General features: G+C 46.0%; 2 protein-coding genes across 4 annotated transcripts in view; both read left to right on the top strand.

Annotated features, from left to right (window-relative positions):
• The window catches only part of CYTH3 (cytohesin 3), a 93,800-nt gene that overhangs the window by 15,734 nt on the left and 60,383 nt on the right, over positions 1-17,683 (top strand). The window contains exon 1 of one of the 3 annotated variants that reach the window (XM_066640343.1): positions 10,577-10,669. The exons of 1 other annotated variant lie outside the window; for it this stretch is intronic. In XM_066640343.1, the coding sequence (XP_066496440.1) occupies positions 10,642-10,669 (28 nt within the window). In that variant the 5' untranslated portion in view covers positions 10,577-10,641. Of the gene's footprint in view, positions 1-10,576; positions 10,670-11,207; positions 11,281-17,683 lie in introns of those variants that run through there. One more of the 3 variants, XM_066640344.1, reaches the window with a different exon arrangement.
• On the top strand, positions 5,612-10,313 carry LOC136663821 (uncharacterized). Its single transcript, XM_066640775.1, has 6 exons — positions 5,612-5,716; positions 7,911-7,991; positions 8,068-8,125; positions 9,270-9,299; positions 9,598-9,703; positions 10,310-10,313. Exons 1-6 carry the CDS (start codon positions 5,612-5,614, stop codon positions 10,311-10,313), a joined length of 384 nt encoding a protein of 127 aa, XP_066496872.1.

Raw genomic sequence — 17,683 nt, 5'->3', positions numbered from 1 at the left:
AACTGCTAGCCACTTCTCCTACTGACTTGATTTGGTTCAGGCTCCACATGCTAACCTAGGCCTAACATGTACATATTCATGACAATACCCCACTGTGAACTTCTTGGAGAACAGGCAGTGCATCAAATGCGAAAAGCAAGTCAGCCAAAGAGCAAGTGTATGGGCAATGCCAAAATTCGCAGCAGGGTACATATTCCCTTTCCTACTTTCAAGGAAATGTCATTGAGAAATTTGTTTTAAGCGCTTTACTACACAATCCTTTGAGTAACATGCTCTGGTGTGTGTGTGTGTGTGTTAATCTTGGGACCCTTCAATTTAGGTTAACAAACAGACCAGCCACAGAGCAGTTGAGTCTTCCCTGTGGTAAAAAGAGATTTTGTTTCTGTATTGTGGATTGCTTTCCTGTACTGATGATTGCAGGCATCCTGGCCTGGCCACAAAGGAACTGTAAACTGCCAAGTGCATCTCAGCTCCAGCACCATAATCCTCAGTGGGATTCCTCTGTCAGGTATTTATTTGACTCCTTTAGATTTTCTGCTTCCTGGGAAAAATTCCTCTTTTTAGTGTTTTTCCCACTCACAGGTCTGTTCTTACGTCTTCTGAAATGCTGAGCTGATCAGCAAAGACTCCTTCCTAAAACAAAAGGAGAAAAAACACACACACTGTAGCCATGGCCCATGTATTTATTTAAAATTCAGAGTTAGGGTTCGATGCACCAGAGAGCTTCGACAGGTGGGTTGTGACCAAACATCAGGTGCCACCACCACTTTTGTTCTGTGGCTCAGGTCTGCACAGTTTGGAGAGTGGCCTGGGCTGGGATGCCTGGATGAGGCAGACCTCGGCTTTGCCTGTGGAGGACCTGCTTTGGGTGCTTCCCACAACCTTCGGTGGGATTCCACCCATTCGTCTGCTCTCCTCATGGCAGCACTTCCTCCTCTCCCCCTCACTTGGCTTCCTTTTTCCCCTTCCCTCTGCTGCTGTTGCCGTGCCACTCTCTGCCCCTCCTCTCCAATTGGCCTGGAAGGTAAGAAGGGGCAGATAGACACAATGACAGCACATGCTGATTGGCCACCACCAAGTGGGAAAGGAGGAGACCCATCTCTTGCCCACCCATCTCTCCCACTGGGCTCTTGACGGGGGGGGGGTGTCCCACCTTTTGGCTTGGGGTTTGGGGTGACTCTCGGTTTTTGTGAAGCCGAAAAGCACTACCACTACCAAGCATTGCTCCTGCACAAGACTTGCTCTGCTGGCTTTGTGCAATCATACCACAGTATCAATTATTGCTTTATTCTCTTTATAGATGCTAAATGGCCTTTCAGTATCATTTCAATGGTTCCTGGAAACTGAGCTCAAAATCCATATCACCATTAGCAATTCAGAAGTAGCAATTCAATAACCCATCTATATTTTATGTGTTTTTTTTTTAATGATGTTTTGAAAAAGCCATCTGAAAAAGAATTATATTTGCACTTTTTCAGCAGTGTACAGAGAGAGGCTTGTTAAATTGTCAGTATCCTTCCTTTAACAGTGAGACAGCTGGCTAATGAATAAATGCTGGTTCTTTTGTGTAGCTGTGAGTTTGGCTGCCATGAGCAGCATTAAAGAGGCTATTGCTGGGGTTTTGCCTGACTAGCTCGATGGGCAATCAGGGCAGCCGCGGAAGAGTTTTAATGGTCTTTAATGGCCTGGAATCTCTCTCCAGCTTTTGGGATGTGACGCCCATCAGAGTTTGGGGGAGCGAGACACAAGGACTGAGAAGCTAGTTTGGATTTTGACCAAGAGTGAGATAGTTTTATTCATTTATGGCTGGAATTAGCAAGTCTGAGACTCTGGTGCAGTTCACTGTTGTGTGATAGCTGTCTGCATCCACTGTGTGCCATTTGTAGATTTGCAAATAATGCAGGCATAGGAAAGAGCAATATCTAGTGCACTCTCATCTGAAGGAACGGGAAGGGTGTCCTCTTGCCCTCAGTCTTTCTGTTGCTCTAAGAAGTGTGGAGTTCTCCACAATAAGAGCCCTGCTGGATCTGGCCCCAGGCACATCTAAGCCAGCATCTTGTTTCCCTGCAGTGGTCCACCAGCTGTACCTGTGTAGCCCCAAACAGGAGAGACAGGCATATCCCCTCCCCTGCAACTGGTACTCAGGGGCACACTACTGCTAGGTCTGGAGATGTATAGCCATCAGGACTAGTTGCATTGGCATCCTTCAGTCTCGGAAGACTGGTATCGCTCTCTGAATGGTGGTTCTGGAACAGAATGTCCAATCCAGAGCGCGAAGCCTGCGTAAAGTAGATATGGAGGATAGGCTGTTACCCATGCAGCAAATCCCCCCTCTCCACGTCGCTGGAATGGTCCAATGGAAAGGCAGAAGCCAATACGGTTGGTTCCAGCGGCGTCGCAGGAGTTGCCAGAACATGACTGTGTTCAGCCACGAACTGCCTCAGGGACTCCGGCTCCGGATTTTGCCTCGAGGTTGACTCCTGAAGCCTTTTCCATAACTGGATGTAGCCCCAGGGCAGTGGAAGTTTGGGATCAGAGTTTTCCTTCTCTCAGATGAGCTGCCTTCCCAGGCTATCGAGTCCCGTCTACCCAGTGGTTGTTCAGTCACCTCTTACGACAAGTACAGCCAAACAGAGGGCCTATTCTTATCTCCCAGCCCCCAGGGGTGACTAGTAGCCTTGTGCATTAGGACTACTGCATCAGGACTAGTAGCCTTGTGCGTTACTTGTACAGCAATCTATAACAAGTATTAAGCTGAATGATTATTATTATCCCCATACTGCAAATGGAAAAGACCGAGGGGAAGAGGGAGCAGCTTGCATAAGGTCACATAGTGAGTTTGGGGCAGAGGTGAGGCTCAAACCAGGGAAGTCTTGAGTGTGGCACTTCATGCATCAGACAAAGGGGACTGCAGTCTGTGAACTCTGATGCAGAAATAAATTAGTAAGGCTATACAAGACTCAAGCTTCAGAGGATGCTTGTGGTTCACCTCAGGACTCTGATGGTGACGGAGTTGGTTTCTTGCATATGCTAAGCCCCATCTGATGCAAGAAAGGGGGCACGAACATCCTCAGTCTGGCTTTGCATAACTAAATCTTTGCATAATTTCATGGGGTGGTTGAACAATTGAATACTGTTTGAGGTTGACTCTGTTGCCAAACCGAACCCAATTATCATTGTTATTAAATCCCTCAAATGGATATTTTTAAATTCAGAAATGGAGAGAATGTATAGCAGTTAATTCATACAGATCGGCTGGGGCCTCTGAAGCACTGCGGACAAAATGCTTACACTGCAGACCTCAATAAACTGGGGAGCATTGGGCTAAATGCCTCCTAGGTTTGGAAGGAAACCATTGGCTGGTGGAAACAGAAACTGAGAGAGCCCCCATCTCTAGAATAACAACCCTGGATAAAACTTAGAATAAATATGATGCAGGCTTATGCATAGAATGCCAACAAACCATCAGCTAGGAAAACTCGTCTGCTAGACAGAGGAAGTGACCCATTGTGCCTCGGGGCATTTGTAAATTCCACCCAAGATAGGAAAAAAGAGACAAGGGACATTAGAACATTAGACTCTACAATGAATGTGCCAAGTTTAATGGTCCTAGTCTCATAATCATCCTGCAGAAGCCCCTTTCATATTATAGAAAACATCTGACAACTGTTAAAAACATACTTTTAAAATATCAAGAGCGCCAGGCTCTAGCACGAGGTTTGCATAATGCATTAGAGGGAATGAATGCATGACCTGAAACAGAAGATGGACATGAAGAATAGCTCCATTGTTGTTCTATGTCACTGCCACGTCTTCCGTTTACACTCATTTAGAAGTAGATGGGTTTGCTTGAAGTTTGCTACTTGATGACCCTTCCACACAATCATGCGGTGCAATATTTTCTTTAATAACTTGGGTATGACCTCCTTTAGTGAACTTAAACACTTGTCCCAGTTTCCTTTTTCTCTGTTGGCCATCTTGGCAAGCAAGTAAGCAACTAGTGACAAGGCAGTGTTAGGCAGGGAGGAGATGGAAAACAAGGACCTGCCACCCAGTGGTGACATAAGATCACCAACATGAGATGGGTGCCACGCCAAATGCTGCCATACTGCTCTTTGTCTTCCTCTTGGCAGCAGAGTGCAGTAATCTAATCTGTCCTCCTGCTCCACCCACTCTATTTGAAAACAAAGTGGATGGAGTGGGACTATGGGGGGAACGAAGACCTAGAGCGTCTCTTCTCAGTGAATATCAGAAGAGCCCTGCTGGATCAGGCCAAAGGTCCATCTATTTCAGACACCTGCATCCTGTTGCTACTCCCTTGTTCTGGCTGAGCTGAATGGGAGGCCAGGTCTACTGGGCAGATAGACCTGAGTTCCAGAGCTGCCTGTGCCCCAGCTGATGGTTGACGGGGGAGACCGCAATAGCCCATGGGAAACAGGCCATGGGCTATTGCTGCCATCCTGGTGGGTGCAGGGAGCCCCTCAGATGGATAGACCTGGCCCCACAGACAAAACTGGATTCTGACTTGGAGGCCTGGGCTACTCAGCAGGTAGACCTTGGTTCTGCATTGGGAAGCCCAGTAGACTTGGGCTGCAGAGACTTTTCTGGCTGTCACTGCCTTCCTCTATTCTGTTTTTCCCCCTCTCCATACTCCGCCTGTCACCACCCTTCCCCTGCCCTGCACTGGGTGACACCAACTCTAGTGATGCCACTGATCTCAATAGCTGCTTAAGAGCACTGTGACTCCTGATGCCAAACCTGCCCTAATGGAAATGGGTTATGTCAGAATGTCATATGCAAGGGAGGGCACCAGGATGCAGGTCTCTTGTTACCAGTGTGCTCCCTGGGGCATCTGGTGGGGCTGCTGTGAGATACAGGAAGCTGGACTGGATGGGCCTATGGCCTGATCCAGTGGGGCTGTTCTTATGTAGCACTGTGATTTTTGCTTTGTATCCCTTAAGTTCATAACCTTCTTTATAAACTCCAGGCTTTTCTCTACAAGGATGCCATCCTCACCACACTTCTGTGGGAGTAAGTCTCATCAAACATGGTGGAACATGTCCAAGTAAACATGCCTGAAAGATGGTTGGCAACCTTCAGTCTCAAAAGACTATGGTATAAGCCTACAGCACCCGGTATTCCCAAGAGGTCTCCCATCCAAGTACTAACCAGGCCTGACTCTGCTTAGCTTCCAAGATCAGGGATGTGCAGGGTAACAGTTGCTGCTTATCCATAAACTACTGAGTAGGAAACAATATAAAATAATAGTTGCCTTCTCACATATGCAAGTTAGAAATGAAATCCTTGTTATTGTTACTATTTCTTACATGTGTAATGAGTTGCATTTATTGGCCTAAGCCAAAAATCAAACTGGAATTTAAATCCCATCTGAACCCAAAGTGAGACCAAACCAGGAGATTTGGCAGTGACTGAAAGGAAACTGATCTGGTTGGTGAACTGTAGCCAGGGACTGACAGAGGGTTTGGAAATCTCTGTGGTTAAATCTGACCTGTGCTATTTGAAGAACATGTTGAACTTAAACAGAATATTATCATGGAGCTCATATTTGTGAAAGAGCAATATAAAAGTTCATTGAGTTCCCTCTCCCAGGATGAATAAAATGACAATAGAGAAGAGCCGAACTGTATATGGCAGAATCCTGCGGAAAGCTGAAGCAGAGCAATATCTTCTAAGTGAGGCTCTGGAGTACAGCACTGTAATCCTTGTGCCTGGTGATATTTACAACTTGGATCTGGGGACAATGTCAGAGGATGAAAAGAAATGTCATAAGCACCGCTGCCCTCTGGGAACCTGATTTTAATCTTGGTGGCAAATGTTTTTCTGTTTTCCATCATCAGCGGTCAATATCTGAGAGATGGATGGAGTGTCTGCAAAACTTGCCTTCAGCCAGTTAGGCTTTGCCCCATATGTTAATTTCCAGAATGCTGCATCTCACATGAAATGCTCGCATTCCAATGATCAACAGAAGTAAACCCGTGGGTGGTAATGAAGAGAAGCACTCTGAGCATGGGAAAAGTGCCCTTCCTTCAGCTGACATGCAAGGGGGGGGTGCATGGCTGAGCTGCTTGTCTGGGAGCAGCGTAGCATCTGGAGCCACATATGATGCAGAGCAGCCCGACTTCCGTTTGTGCTGATCCAGTGGTGTCACTAGGGGGGTGCAGCCCACACAGGGTGGCACACTCAGGGTGTGCGTGTGTGACAGCAAAACTGTGAGATCGTGATTTCATGCAGAATGTGGTGAAACGGGCGGTGCTGAAATACCTGCATGCCATAGAGCATGATGGCCAAAGCAGCAGGAAAGGAAGTGCAGCTGCCTTGTGCAGCAAGAAGGGGGTCACTTTAGGGCTGGATGTTCCAGGAGCGGTGAGGTGTTCGGAGGGGCAGCAGAGGCAGGAGGGCACTTCCGTTCTGAAGGCAGCAATGCGGAGCAGCTGGAACACAAGGCACAGCTGGCCCTGCTCAGAAGGGAGATCTCCTGACACACACACGGGCATATCTATACGTGTGTACGTGTGTGTATGTATGCTGTGTGTATGTATGTATAAGTATGTGTGTGTGTATGTATGTATAAGTATGTGAGTGTGTATGTATGTAGTGTATATCTATGTATGTATATGTGTGTGTATGTATGTATGTATGCTGTGTATGTATGTATGTATACGTGTGTGTGTGTAAGTATGTATATGTGTGCGTATGTATGTATGCTGTGTATATCTATCTATGTATGTATATGTGTCTCTGTGTGTGTGTATGTATGCATAAGTATGTGAGTGTGTATGTATGTAGTGTATATCTATGTATGTATATGTGTGTGTGTATGTATGCTGTGTATGTATGGATGTATATGTGTGTGTGTGTAAGTATGTATACATGTGTGTGTGTGTATGTATGTAAGCTGTGTATATGTATGTATGTATGTATATGTATGCATAAGTATGTGAGTGTGTATGTATGTAGTGTATATCTATGTATGTATATGTGTGTGTGTATGTATGCTGTGTATGTATGGATGTATGTGTGTGTGTAAGTATGTATACATGTGTGTGTATGTATGTAAGCTGTGTATGTGTATGTATGTATGTATATGTATGCATAAGTATGTGAGTGTGTATGTATGTAGTGTATATCTATGTATGTATATGTGTGTGTATGTATGTATGTATGCTGTGTATGTATGTATGTATACGTGTGTGTGTGTAAGTATGTATATGTGTGCGTATGTATGTATGCTGTGTATATCTATCTATGTATGTATATGTGTCTCTGTGTGTGTGTATGTATGCATAAGTATGTGAGTGTGTATGTATGTAGTGTATATCTATGTATGTATATGTGTGTGTGTATGTATGCTGTGTATGTATGGATGTATATGTGTGTGTGTGTAAGTATGTATACATGTGTGTGTGTGTATGTATGTAAGCTGTGTATATGTATGTATGTATGTATATGTATGCATAAGTATGTGAGTGTGTATGTATGTAGTGTATATCTATGTATGTATATGTGTGTGTGTATGTATGCTGTGTATGTATGGATGTATGTGTGTGTGTAAGTATGTATACATGTGTGTGTATGTATGTAAGCTGTGTATGTGTATGTATGTATGTATATGTATGCATAAGTATGTGAGTGTGTATGTATGTAGTGTATATCTATGTATGTATATGTGTGTGTATGTATGTATGTATGTATGTATGCTGTGTATGTATGTATACGTGTGTGTATGTATGTATGCTGTGTATATCTATCTATGCATGTATATGTATGTGTGTGTATGTATGTATAAGTATGTGAGTGTGTATGTATGTAGTGTATATCTGTGTGTATGTATGTATGCTGTGTATGTATGTATACGTGTGTGTGTGTAAGTATGTACACGTGTGTGTAAGTATGTATACGTGTGTGTGCGTGTATGTATATATGCTGTGTATATCTATGTATGTATGTATATGTATGTGTGTATGTATGTAGTGTATATCTATGTATGTATATGTGTGTGTATGTATGTATGTATGCTGTGTGTGTATGTATACGTGTGTGTGTAAGTATGTATACGTGTGTGTATGTATGTATGCTGTGTATATCTATCTATGTATGTATATGTGTGTGTGTATGTATGTATAAGTATGTGAGTGTGTATGTATGTAGTGTATATCTATGTATGTATATGTGTATGTATGTATGTATGCTGTGTATGTATGTATGTATGTATACGTGTGTGTGTAAGTATGTATTCGTGTGTGTATGTATGTATGCTGTGTATATCTATCTATGTATGTATATGTGTGTGTGTGTATGTATGCATAAGTATGTATACGTGTGTGTATGTATGTATGCTGTGTATATCTATTTATGTATGTATATGTGTGTGTGTATGTATGCATAAGTATGTGAGTGTGTATGTATGTAGTGTATATCTATGTATGTATATGTGTGTGTGTATGTATGCTGTGTATGTATGTATGTATACGTGTGTGTGTAAGTATATATACATGTGTGTGTGTATGTATGTATGCTGTGTATATCTATGTATGTATGTATATGTATGTGTGTGTGTATGTATGTATAAGTATGTGAGTGTGTATGCATGTAGTGTATATCTATGTATGTATACGTGTGTATGTATGTATGTATGCTGTGTATGTATGTATACGTGTGTGTGTGTGTATGTATGTATGCTGTGTATATCTATGTATGTACGTATAAGTATGTGAGTGTGTATGTATGTAGTGTATATATGTAAGTATGTATACGTGTGTGTGTATGTATGTATGCTGTGAATATCTATCTATGTATGTATATGTATGTGTGTGTATGTATGTATAAGTATGTGAGTGTGTATGTATGTAGTGTATATCTATGTATGTATATGTGTGTGTGTGTATGTATACGTGTGTGTGTAAGTATGTATACACGTGTGTGTGTATGTAAGCTGTGTATATGTATGTATGTATGTGGGTGTGTATGTATGTATAAGTATGTGAGTGTGTATGAATGTAGTGTATATCTATGTATGTATATGTGTGTGTATGTATGTATGTATACGTGTGTGTGTGTAAGTACGTATACATGTGTGTGTGTATGTAAGCTGTGTATATGTATGTATGTATGTATGTGGGTGTGTATGTATGTATAAGTATGTGAGTGTGTACGAATGTAGTGTATATCTATGTATGTATATGTGTGTATGTATGTATGTATACGTGTGTGTGTGTAAGTATGTATACATGTTTGTGTGTGTATGTAAGCTGTGTATATGTATGTATGTATGTATGTATGTGGGTGTCTATGTATGTAGTGTATATCTATGTATGTATATGTGTGTGTATGTATGTATACGTGTGTGTGTGTGTATGTAAGCTGTGTATATGTATGTATGTATGTATGTATGTATGTGGGTGTGTATGTATGTATAAGTATGTGAGTGTGTATGTATGTAGTGTATATATGTATGTGTGTGTGTGTCTGTATGTATACGTGTGTGTGTATGTATGTATATATGCTGTGTATATCCATGTATGTATATGTATGTGTGTGTGTGTGTATGTATAAGTATGTGAGTGTGTAAGTATGTAGTGTGTATATATGTGTGTGTGTGTGTGTCTGTCTGTATGTGTGTGTGTGTGTGTCTGTATGTATACGTGTGTGTGTGTGTGTATGTAAGCTGTGTATATGTATGTATGTATGTATGTATGTGGGTGTGTCTGTATGTATAAGTATGTGAGCGTGTATGTATGTAGTGTATATATGTATGTGTGTGTGTGTCTGTATGTATACGTGTGTGTGTATGTATGTATATATGCTGTGTATATCCATGTATGTATATTTATGTGTGTGTGTATGTATGTATAAGTATGTGAGTGTGTAAGTATGTAGTGTGTATATATGTGTGTGTGTGTGTGTGTCTGTATGTGTGTGTGTGTGTGTGTGTGTCTGTATGTATACGTGTGTGTGTGTGTATGTAAGCTGTGTATATGTATGTATGTATGTATGTGGGTGTGTCTGTATGTATAAGTATGTGAGCGTGTATGTATGTAGTGTATATATGTATGTGTGTGTGTGTCTGTATGTATACGTGTGTGTGTGTGTGTGTGTCTGTATGTATACGTGTGTGTGTGTGTATGTAAGCTGTGTATATCTATGTATGTATGTATGTGGGTGTGTCTGTATGTATAAGTATGTGAGCGTGTATGTATGTAGTGTATATATGCATGTGTGTGTGTGTCTGTATGTATACGTGTGTGTGTGCACGCTGCGTCTGCCTGTGCGCGTGCCCGTTCGCACCCAGGTGAGCGGAGCCCGAGCCTTCCGCACTGCAGGCCGCCGGCAGCGCGCGCCTGTCGGCCTGGAGGCTGCTGCGGAGCACGACGCGCCTCCGGGACTCCGGCAGGCCGCCCGGGCTGCCCCGCGGGGTGGCTGCTGGCGCGCAGCCCGAGGGCGCCCCCCGGGAGCCGCGGGAGTCCTGCCCAGCGCAGCCCGGCGCCTCCCCCGGCCCTCACGTGGCTCGCAGGGGGCGGGGCCGGCGGGGCGGGGGCGGGGCGAGCCCGAGCGCGAGGGACCCGAGGGCGCCGCCGCGCCAGCCTGCCCGCCTGCCAGCCTCGGCTCCCGGCCGGCCCCGCCATGGACGAGGACGGCGGCGGAGGAAGCGGTGAGTGGGACGGGCCCCGCGCGCGGCTCTCCCCTCCCCTCCCCTCCCCTCAGGCCGGGCCGGAGCGCCGCGGTGCCTCTGGGCATGTGCAGAGCGCCCTTCCCCGAGCCCCCTTCGCTCGCCCCTCGCACCCAAAAACCCTTGTGCGCTGCGCAGTGACCCAGAGAGTGCCCCTGAGCACACGTAGAGTGCGTTTGCTTTCACATTCTGCCCCCCCCCCCAGTCACAGGGGAGCACCTTGTGTTTTTTGGGTGAGCCAGAGGGTGACTCTGAACATGTGCAGAGTGCCTCCCTCCCAGTCCTTGATGGTAGCGTCTCTGTCCCACCTGCAGGCACTGCCTTTCCTCCAGAGAGCCCAGAGGCAGCTCCAGGATGCTTCCTTCCTCCAGACAACAGCCCTGCGAGGGAGGCTCACCTGCGAGATCTGGCTGAGGCTGCCATCCTTCCCACGCTCCCCTGGAGTAAGCCCCATTCACTAGAATGGGACTTGCTTCTCAGTGGCCGTGAGGCTTCTGCGTCAAAGGGTGTCCTGTCACCCCCATCGCCTTTGCTATGGAGTGTGTGACTCTGGGGCGATGTGCAACTTAATCCGCTCTTCCCACCTGCACCAGGTGCGGCCCGAGTGGGATTCGCTTTCTTTCTTTCTTTCTTTCTTTCTTTCTTTCTTTCTTTCTTTCTTTCTTTCAGCATTTTTAATCTGCGTGTCGTGGTGCCAAAGAGTATTTTTGGATGAAGGAGAGTGGAGTTCAGGCGGTTGTGTCTGGAGACGGTCCTGTTTGGGGCTCAAAGCATTTTGTCCTCCTCTCCAGTGGACTTCCGAGCCTGTCCCACAAGTAGCGCATACCCTTGAATCCACACTTGGCACCTGGAGCCTTTGCTGTGCTCGCAAGCATGCACTGAGGTCCACGCTACCTCCCCCTGCCCCACTTTTGGCCCCCTGGCTGTCACTGCAGGGGACTGGACGCTGCTGGAGCAATTCTCTGCCTGTGTTATCCAGAAGGACACCGGCCCTCTGGCTTTCTTTTGCGGTCCTGCTTCCACTCTGTTCTCATGTGTCATTTTAGATGTTGGTGTTTGCGTTGGGGTGTTTTCTCTGGACAGGTCACTTGTGTTTCTCCTGTGTGTTTGTGTGTGTGTGTGTGTGAGAGAGAGAGGCTGTGTCAAGCCTATAACTGCTGTCAGCATTTGGGGACTGGCTGGCAACCTGTTGCAAGCGACACCTCACAGTGACATGTCCCCGATCCTTCCTCCTAGATAACATTCCACCATCTCCCCTCATGTTATTTCCAGCCCTACTTCCCCAGTTTCCAGACAGCTCTTCAGGTTTTTAGCACCTCCTTTGAAGGTTTCTGGCGTCTTGGCATCTTCGCTTGGCAATACAGCCTCATCTCCGGTTTCTTCCTCTAGCTGAGGCAGTTGTCCAGGAGATCCGTCACACCCCAAAACAGCTCACATTGTGCCTCTCAATTCTCTGTGGCCAGTTACACCCTTGCCCCCTTGGTCACTTGTCCCTGCTGACATGTATGTGCTTGTGCTGTATACACAACCCCCATTCATGGACGTTTTTGCTCGGCCCCTACACCCGCGCCCATGGATTGCCTTTTCACTTATTCATCAGTGCCTCTCAGGATGGGGTGGGGGAACTCTGAGAAGTGAAAAGACTGAGGAGCACTGAGTCGCTTTGGGGCTCTTGCCTGCTGTATAAAGAGGAGTGTTGTTGGGTGGGAGAAGGAGGAGGGCTGATCTCACTGGCCAGGCAATGCAAAGATGGCCTGTTTTTGCTGTTCAGAATGTCGGGATACTGTTCTTGGACGCGCTTGGACAATGCAGAACTCTGTGGTGGTGTCCCCAAATTTATGAATTCCCCCATCCACCCCCAGCCTCCCCTAGAAGGTCAACTGTTTCTGAAAGAGAAAAATGAATGCATAATGTTTAGGGGTTGTGTCAATGGTTAGAAAAGGCAATTTTATTAATGCAAGAAGAAGCCTGAGTATAAAGATCCTATAGAGGAAGGCGGAGCACCAGTCAGTCCTGGGGACATGAGAGAAGGGGGTGCAGTGCAGTTTGATAAATGGTCCATTCATTCCAGTGGTGTCAACATTGACATTTAGTGTTTGTTTCCTGACACAGTGAAATTATTGAATTTTTGGACTGTGGCTCCGGCATCTGTTTGCCAGAATTCGGCATGGATTGTGCAGAAAGTGGCATGCGTCAACGGAAAGGCTAATTGCCTTCTGCGTGGTTTCGTTCACACGGCAACTTTTGCCACCTTGCTCTCGGTGCAGCAATTGTGGCTGAGTGGTTCATCTGGTTTAAACAGGCACCCAGTTTCCATAGGCACTGGGGTGAAATGTTTGCAAACACCTCTCTTTCAAAACCAGGACCTGCCTCTCGCTGTGTCCTCCAGTGTTAGTGCGTGTGACCCGTCAGTCTTGAGTCATAACTTACAGTGTATGTATGTCTTCAAACAAAAATTTTTGATATACTCACTTTCGGCTCAGGTGTGAGTCCTGGTATTTGCTGTTGCTGTTTGAGCTTTATTTCTGTAGCGCTGTCAGTGTACATGGTGCTTTACATAGAGTAGAAAGATAGTTTCCTGCTTCAGAGTTGGCCCAAGACCTCCTGGTGCCTGAGGTGGCATGACCAATGCTTCCTCCTCCCCACTCTGCTCCACTCACTCTCTCCCTTGGGGAAGAACAAGGGGGACAGAACAGAAGAGAGTGTGTGGAGGAGAGTAGTGGGCTAGAGCATCTCTGACTCATCCACTCTAGCCCACCACTCTCTTGCTGTCTTCTCCACACTCCCTCTTTCACTCCCTCTCTCTCTAGTGGGAGGAGGAACAGCAAAGGTGAGTGGGTGGAGAGGAGTGTGTGCCCCTCTGCCAGTCTACTATATGAGGCAACTGCTCATGGGGGGGGGCAAGGCCAGGCCATCCAAGGGGCTTACCCTGTAAAAATTGATAGGGGGGATGAAAGATAGAGGCAAACAATTGAAACATATGCAATTCTTTCAACTGCATGTATTTAGTTATGTTGGGGGAAGGTGGTCTGAGGTGCCAAACTTGTCATGGAAAAAGTGGGTTTTCACAAGGGAGCCAAGTTTCAAAGAAGCCAGGGTACCTTTGGATGGTGGGAAATATAGATTTTTGGGGGCGGGGCAATATAGATTTTTATTTAAAAAGTTTCATACTACAATAAATAATACAAAGGAAAGAAATCACATTTTACATTTTCAACTACAGTCACATTACATCAGCTGTTTAACTAGAACACAGAGACATCACGTTATAGGTGGATTCACCCCATCTAACCACTCCCACCATTTTTTCCACCTCTCTCTACCGGTTCTCCCCCTTTCGTGAGCTGCGATGCCGTGGACTCTGGAGACCACAAAGCGAACCCATCCCTGTGTGTTGGTGGACTTTTTCTCCTTTCTTTCTTTGCCCCTTTGGATGCCCGGTGCAAAAAGGACATACAGATTTATCAGTCTTACCATAGACCACGGCACCTCCCACCTATCGTCTCCTCCCCTCCGTTGTCCTGCATTACTCGTCCTCTTGGGTCCCCTCATACTTCCCGCTGGCTCCTTCCCAGAGACGATAGTCTCCCAGGCCTGTTGGACCAGTATGGGCCACTTAAAGGCCCTCGCTACGCCCCTCCACAACTCCTTCGCCGCCATACACTCTTGGACGAAATGGGCAACCGTTTCTATCAGCGGTGGGGCGCCTACCGTTCTAGAGGGTCCCGACCCCGAACAGGTCGGCCTCTTGTACCTCCTCTGATCTTCTTGCAACCATGGGTTTGCCGCTCCCACCCTGAGGACCTGATGGAAAGCCCTCCACCTTAATTCCCATAAACTAAAGGGGATTCTCTTCTCGCTAAAGGCGCTGTGTGCCACCTTCTCCTGCAAGAGGTACGCAGAAAGGTGCACCTTACTTTATCATGAGGCCTCACCAAGAGAAACAGCAAACTCCTGTACCGTCGTTTCATACACGTAACACTTGAGTCGTTTCCCTTCCAGCCCGCTGGTTTTATATGGGTTGGCCGAGAGCCCCATCTCCTTCATCAGAGTCACCGCCTCCCTCATGTACTCCGGCAAGATAGTTTTATCGCCTGAGTGAGTACGTAGCCCGTCTCTTCTTTTGCCCACCATTTCTGTCCCCAGATCGTCTTTTCCCAAGTGTCTCCGAATTGGGCCCATACAGATGCAAAAGCTCCCCCTTCCTGCAGCCTCTGCCTCCATTTTGCCCAGTTGCCAAAGTTATAGGAGACAAAGGTCGCCAAGAACAAAGGTCCGAGGGCCCATACCCCTAGGCCTCCTCCTTTCACTTGCTTATATGCCATCGCTTGGGCAAGAGGGAAGAAGGCAGTGCCCCACAAGAAAACAAAAACCTGATGGGTAACCTTGTCCACAACCTGTTTCGGTGGGGGTTAGATCGCCGCCAAATTGGAACACAATACACGTTGACGTAACACGCCCTCTGGTACAGGTTCAAGTTCCATTTTTTCCACCTCTTCAGTTTTTCCTCCACTTTAGAGGCCCACAGTTTCCAGTTCTCTTCCCATCCTCTTTGTTTCAGTCCAAAAATTATACCTAAAATTTTTACAGATTCCTCCCTTTGAACCTCTTGTTTCCTTTCACCCGTCTCAAAAACAGCCTCCATGGCCCTCACCTCTGTTTTTCCCCCTCGACCCAAGAGAATAACATTTGGTTTTATGCTCGTTTCTCACCGCTCCCGAGGCCCTGCTGTATTCATCTATTATTCCCTTCAATGTCTCCATCTCACCCACGTCTCTAACCATAACGTACACATCGTCTGCGTGGGCTACCGTTCTTATGGCATTCCCAGCCTCTGCGCTGTTCCCTTCCCCACCCATGGCGCTTCCCTTTATTCTGGGCTCTGCCTGGAGTATGACCAGCAACGGATCTAATGCCAAAACATAGAGGAGCGGGCTCAGTGGGCATCCTTGGCGTATCCCTGATTCTATGGGTGTGATTTTCCCTTCCATCCGTTTACCTGCGGCGTAACCGATGCCTGCTCATACAGAGTTTTTATATAGTTTATGAAGACCTCTGGCACACCCTTTGCCATCAGCGTTTGCCAGAGATACTTTCTGTTTATTCTGTCAAAGGCCTTAGATTGGTCCATTTGTAGAAGTATCCCTTTCCACTCACTCTCCCTTCTCCACCACCTGAAAGATCCCTCTAACCAGAACTAAGGAGTTGGTCATCTTCCTCCCGGGGACAGCACTAGTCTGGGTCCTCATAATCAACTTAGGGGCTATTTTGGAAAGTCTGCCATTCAAAATCTTTGCTAAAATCCTATAGTCGATGCTTGTCAGAGTAATGGGTCTCCGGTTTTTAGGCAGAGTAGGGTCCCCCTCTTTATAAATGAAGGTTAAGATTCCTCCATAAAAACTGTCTCTAAATGTGAAATCTAAATAATCAGAAATAAAAGAAAAATAAGTGTAAGAACATCAATGAACGAACATTGTGGAAGATTGGATGAAAGAGAAGCATGCGGATGAAATTTGAAGTGTGGTTATAATTAAAAATGACTGAAAGAGCAACATAATGAAAGTCAAGGTGTTGCTGTACAAGCAAAGAGCCCACAGATCTTCTTACTTACAACTTCTGCAATTTCCGAATGGAGCTTTGAATTAAAGAAGTTTGTTCTGTGTGCACGAATATATTTGTTGCCAGATTCACATGCAAAGTGCCACTTAGAACTGGCATGATGGTGGCGTTGGGAGCGCTGGCAGTAAGGAGAGCATGGAGCTTGCCCTCTGAAACCTAGTGGGTGTGGTGTGTTGTTCTTGACAGGAGGAAAAATGCAAGGATGAATCAGTGACATGTTGCAGGAAGGCATCCCATAAACAAGCAGCATTTCTTAGTGGTGGCTTCCTGAGCTGTTTAGTCACCAGTAGGCATCACACTGCTATTTGACCAGCAAATATGTGCCTAGAGCTGATTTTGGCCTGTTCCGTTTTCCATAAAACCAAGTCGGAGGGGGGAACTCTGAGCAAGCAGCTGAAACAGCAAGTTCATATCTAAAACAGTTTGGTATTTGGTGTACTGCGCTGTATGTTTGCCAATAGGCTCCATGTGCAGTTAGTTTACCTAGTTTAAGCAGGAGACCTTCTCCTCTGTCTTGTGCGCCTGGCCTCATGATACAGTCTCGTTCTGTCATTTATGGCCGATAAAGGAACAAAGAGGGAAATAGCTGGTGGCTGCTCCTCGTCATTAAAGACCTTTCCTTTGGAGGTTCACTAGAATGTACCACTCAGTTGTGACTGCAGAAGACAACCACAACGTGGTAAATTAATAGTGCAATCCTATGCATGTCTACTCAGAAGTAAGCCCTATTGAATTCAGTGGGACTTACTTCCAGGTGTGTATAGGCTTGAAGCCTAACACGCTGGACCAAAAAGGGTCTTTTTGTAAGTGTTCAACCTAGTTGTGTGTCTCTTGAATTTATTCCCATTTTTAAAATTCTTCAGTTCTATGACTACTTTTCTGAAGCTGCCCTGATAATCTAGGAAGCTGCCACCTGCCCAGTCAGACCACTGGTCCATGGGACTCAGTATGGTAGGCACTGATTAGCAGTGGAAGTCCAGGTTCTCTGGCAGGAATTTTACTCAGCCCTTCCTGGAGATGGTGCTGGGGTTTGAAGCTGGGTCCTTCCGCCTGCAAGCCAGGTGCTCTCCCACTGAGCGATGGCCCCTCCCTGAGAGACTTGCTGAAAGGTCTCTAGAAAATAAAACATAGTTCATTAGTCCCTGATGGTTAGTCCAGTGGGTGGCACTTCTTTGAAACGGCTGAAGAGAAACTGACATGGGGGAATGATGCTGTCTGTAGAAGGGAAACTTTGTGCATGACCTCATACGAATAAACCAGCTTTGCCAGCTGGATCTTGGGCCAGTCACTCCAGGATCTGGTTGGCAGCAGCATTTGCTGTAAGGTCTAAAGATGTTGGTTAGCACATAATGTGCTTTTTTAAAGGATTTGTAAAGT

This window comes from Tiliqua scincoides, chromosome 13 (genome assembly GCF_035046505.1).
Source record: "Tiliqua scincoides isolate rTilSci1 chromosome 13, rTilSci1.hap2, whole genome shotgun sequence".
In the NCBI taxonomy this organism is placed as follows: Eukaryota; Metazoa; Chordata; class Lepidosauria; order Squamata; family Scincidae; genus Tiliqua; species Tiliqua scincoides.
This window is presented reverse-complemented; position numbering and strand designations above follow the sequence as displayed.